This window comes from Aplysia californica, unplaced genomic scaffold (assembly GCF_000002075.1).
Source record: "Aplysia californica isolate F4 #8 unplaced genomic scaffold, AplCal3.0 scaffold00011, whole genome shotgun sequence".
Lineage (NCBI taxonomy): Eukaryota > Metazoa > Mollusca > Gastropoda > Aplysiida > Aplysiidae > Aplysia > Aplysia californica.
The window spans coordinates 1,629,496-1,634,326 of record NW_004797281.1 but is presented as its reverse complement, the minus strand read 5'-3'; the positions used below and the strand labels follow the sequence as shown (position 1 = coordinate 1,634,326).

The window sequence follows — 4,831 nt, the reverse complement described above, 5'->3', positions numbered from 1 at the left end:
CTCTCTCTCTCTCTCCCTCTCTCTTTCCCTCCTTCTCTTTCGCTTATATGTCCGCGTACATGTTTGCGTCTCGTGACCTCTCACAAAAATTACTCAGTGCAGTTTTGTTTAGCTCTGTCCAATAGTGCTGTGTCCAACCACCTGCAGTTATACTGAAAATTTATAATAATATTCTCTTTACACCTCAAGTCAGAGACATGACTTGCACATTAGTTTCCGTGTCCTGTCGGTTTGGAGCACCTCGTTCTTGTGTACGCCTCCTGTGAGAAGAAAGCTGAAAGACGTTGATGACAAACTTGAATGTTCACCTCCTGTAAAGCTATCTCGGCGACGTGGTGTGAATGTATACCACCTCAATGAAAGTTGTGTGTGTGTGTGTGTGTGTTTGTATTTGTGTGTGTGTGTGTGTGTGTGTGTGTGTGTGTGTGTGTGTGTGCGTGTGTGTGTGTGTGGCTATTTGCCAAGTGCTACTACATAAGCTTTATGTTATTTGGATATGGAGAAGAGCTCTTTGAATCCCATGGGATACAAACAAAGAATGTTTTGCGGAAGGATTTGTCTTTAACTAATTACTCTATGTTTATGTTTACCATCGAGGTAAATGAGATTCTCGCATACTGCTTTTTGATCACCTGTCAAGATGCAAAAGGTCATAGTTGTGTAAGTTAATGTCAAGTTATGGTTTGCATCCCGAAACAACTTGATACTGTCTGTTTCCCAGCGTCTGTTTTAGGCTGTTTTTGCGCACACGACGTTATTTCGCACCTGCGTGAGGGGGGTCTTTAGTTTTAGTAAGATTTTACGGCGCTCGCTTAACTGCATAAGGTCATGAGCGCCAAGGGATGGGTGTCAACAGAAAAGTCCAAACAGGGAATCAGACTTACTCTGCTCACTTCTCTAACCTCTACAGCACGAAGTCTGCTTTGACTATCAAGGCACCCCTGAAATAGCAGTTCACAAGAGAGTGTCAAATATACATAAGAAGTAGAGGAAAAATGAAGATAGTAAGGATGAGGAACGAAAAAGCAGCAACTCCCCCTAGTTGTTCCGGCACAATATGAGCATGACATTGAAAAATCGACCTATTTACAATTCTAATGTGCATAAGAACATGTTAATGTCCATCCCCCCTTTGGTTTGGGGGGGGGGGGGAGGGGTTGATTTTTAAATATCTTATATCGTTGTCTCTTTTACTGGTATGGGGTTGCTCACTGAGTCCGGGTTTGCTCAGACACACCTGACTAAAGCAGCCCTTCTCCTAAATGATATCAAACGTGTGGATGGAAGCGAACTAGATTAACCAGCAAATTATCACCTGCTGTTGCATTATGTAGGTCCGATGTCTTATTGTGTTCGTTCACCGAACCGGTTTGTCCATGATGGGCGACCTATGTGCAAATCCTACCCGTTTCCACTCCTCCATCTCGTGGTAGGAGGGCGTCACTGGTAGATTTCCGTTCTTTTCTTATCTTTTATGGCGTACGTCTGTCATTATTTTTACTTTGCCGAATGATTGTTATCGTGTTGATGTTCTTCTCTTTACTCAAAGAAACAGAATAGACCACCTACATGCATGTTTTAAAGTATATGTTGAGTTTGACCGAAATTTTATAATTTCAATTAAAAGATGGTGTTACTTTTAAAGAACACTCGGTTTTTGCACTGCTTTTATTTTGTGTGCTCTTTCTTTGTTTCTGACAGACCTCCACATAATTCCTTTGTATTGTAATTTTCAGGTCCCCACTGTGTCATTGGCCCAATCAATTTGCATGCAACAACAGCCAGTTACACCGTTTGGTAGTGGTGAATGTCAAGTTTACACCATCTTTATCGGAAAGAAAGACGAACTTTTTATCAATCTGACCCCATAAACACGATGCGTCCTTACGTGAACAATGTTGAGAGATGGTGTCCTTGAAGGGGTAATAAAGATCAGTTGAAGCTCACGGTGTATACTTTCGGGGCCTCGAGGTAATTTTATTTTCTCTTTTAAACTCACACACGGCTGCGTTATGTAGACTTCTACCATACGTTGTGAGACAGTCGTTATCACGAGAGATCCTCCTCATTGACCCGGCCTCGAGTGGCTTATGTAACTTTGTCATAGATGGTGATTGGACTTGTTGCGTGATCTTGAACAACGGCTCTGCATGTGATGTGAAGAAAAACTAACAAAACAAACCAGTAAAAACTCAACATACTTGGTGTCTCTTTGCTATCCTTTCACTACCCCCTCCCTACCACTTCCCTACCACTTCCCTACCCCTCCCTACCTACCCCCTCCCGCCCTTCCCACCCCTCCCACTTTGATCCGGTGCGGAGGAGTTGAACAAAAATTCAAGAATTGGAAGCTAGTTTTAGTTATAGTATTGTTCCTCGGTTTCTCCGCCGGCGCTATCATGTCTCTAGGCCGGATGTTGATGAGACAGTTGTCCCCCGTGACGGACCAGGTGTTGCTGACCGGCGTGGCAGGAGTGTCCGACACCACCATGCTCCTTGACGCTCAAGTCACGCACGTGCTCAACCTGGCGCGCGAGCTGTCCGACTTGACCTACCCGGAGACCCTGACGGAAGTCCGGAGGGTATCTCTCCGGGACGCCGAGGACGAGAACCTTCTACCTCACCTGGACGAGCTGGCGGACTACGTCCATGACGTCACCGAGTCCGGAGGCCGGATCGTGGTGCATTGTGTAGCCGGGGTGAGCCGCTCAGCCAGCGTGTGCATCGCTTACCTCATGAAGCACCGAGACATGACGCTCAGAGAGGCGCACCAGCGCGTGAAGGAGGCGCGTGAAGTCATCAATCCCAACAGCGGCTTCTGGGCCGCGCTTATCGAGTACGAGTGGGAGCTCAAGGGAAGCAACTCGGTGGAGCTAATGCCGTTTGTGGCGGGCTCTGTGCCCAGTATAGACAGCTACAAGAAGGAGATGATGTACCGCATGCGTCTGGGCTGGATGGACTATGTGTTTTACAACATCGCCGTTCAGCTGCTGCTGCTCGTTGTGCAGATGTTTTCTGTGTGTTTCTTCGTTTATGATGTCTGAGCCATAGACTTCTATCATAATACATAAGACTTTGCACTCTGATGTAATTCCATAGACTTCTATCATAATATATAGGACTTTGTACTCTGACGTAATTCCATAGACTTCTATGATAATACGCTAGACTTGGACTCTGTCGTAATTCCGGCTCACCACGGAGCGCACCATTTAATTCTGTTAAGAGCAACATGAAAGAGAAGGAAGGAAAAGTTGCGCGTGCCCTCGAGACTTCCCCTATAGCGAGACTTTTTCCACCTTCATGTAAATGACCAGAATTGAGTTGATAGTGCAGTAAAACAGCTACTCAATCAACCAATCAAATCAATCGTTCAATCCCCGCTTGTACGCGCCCATGGTACGCACCAGCTCAGCAAAGTTTTTGTAGAGGGCAAAGAGCAACCGCCATGGCAGTGCCCGGTCGAGGATGTTATAATTCTTGTTTATGGTGTGAATCGAAAGTTGATCTGTTTGTTACAGGTTTTTTTTCCACTTTCTTTTACTTCTTTTGTACCTTGCGGTAACACCAATGCATAATATTAATAATAATAATATGTGGTTTTAATATATTATGTATATATATTTCTTTTTCAATTTCATTTTTTTTTCACTTTTAATGGTTCCCCATTCATATTTCCAATTTCGTTATAATCTATCATGTTTAAAAGTATATTATGTACAATGTACATATTATATGAATATTATGAAATAATTCAGACATTACATGAACTTCATCTATACAGCATGTCAATCAAAAACGAACAATTTGACATAAAATTTACGAATGCGATATTGCTGGTTGCCACTCCCCACATCTGTTTTATTTGAGTTTGAGCTTGGGTTTTGTAGTCTTACCCAAGAACACACCCGTATGATCACCTATCAAAATGCAGTGTCTCTGTTACTGCTTGACGGTTTTTTAAATAATTTTTGTTTTAGACCCTAGACTCACGTTTTTAGTGTAGGCATGCTTGTGTGGTCGAGGGATTAGTGACCTGGTGTTGATTTATGTCGTCATTCTTTCTGTGATGACAAGATGGAACAGAGAGAGAGAGAGAGAGAGAGAGAGAGAGAGAGAGAGAGAGAGAGAGAGAGATTTTATCAATGTTTTATTCCAATTAGTTTCGTGTGTAATATTAACGGGTTAAAGACGTAGCGGACACATAATAAGCAGGGGTTTACAGTTTACACGTACATGTTTTTCATAGCGTGTGTTTTGTTGCTTGTATTTTTAATTAAGTTTCAGATAAAGAAAACATTTTTGATTTTTTTCCCTTTTTGCATGAATAAAGCACGTTACCCTTCAAAACAGCGTGTCTTCATCATACGTTCTCGGATGACTGAGACGTGAGGACTCAACAAGAGTTAATGATAAATAAGCTGAACCAGCGCTTCTTGTGAACTGACTGTGCCCGCTGCATGCGCTTTCCCAAGAGCGCACAAGTGCAGAGCTCTTCCATTACATTCCTATTGATATAATGTTATTGATATTATGAACAGATGGACGAAGTGATTTGGCGGCATGACTACTTATTCTTGCTCTTGCATTCAAGTGCGTCTGAAGTATCACTTAGCTTTTAGTATACGTAATTAAGTTGAGTTATGGGATCAAAAACGGTTTATCCTTATTACTTTGTTATTGTTGCTGTATCAGACTGTATTTTAATGAAAGTTTATGTTGCTCACGTGTAGATGTTTATGTAGAATATTAAGAAAAGGAGAGAGAGAGAGAGAGAGAGAGAGAGAGAGAGAGAGAGAGAGACAGAGAGAGAGAGAGAGAGAGAGAGAGA

At 42.8% G+C, this 4,831-nt stretch overlaps 1 protein-coding gene across 1 annotated transcript in view; it reads left to right on the top strand.

Moving 5' to 3' along the window:
- The window catches only part of LOC101859455 (dual specificity protein phosphatase 18), a 7,159-nt gene extending 3,850 nt beyond the window's left edge, over positions 1-3,309 (top strand). The window contains exon 2 of the mRNA XM_005090024.2: positions 1,737-3,309. Within this exon, the coding sequence (XP_005090081.1) occupies positions 2,400-3,044 (645 nt within the window). The 5' untranslated portion in view covers positions 1,737-2,399 and the 3' untranslated portion in view covers positions 3,045-3,309. The remainder of the gene's footprint in view (positions 1-1,736) is intronic.
- Positions 3,310-4,831: the final 1,522 nt, after the last annotated feature.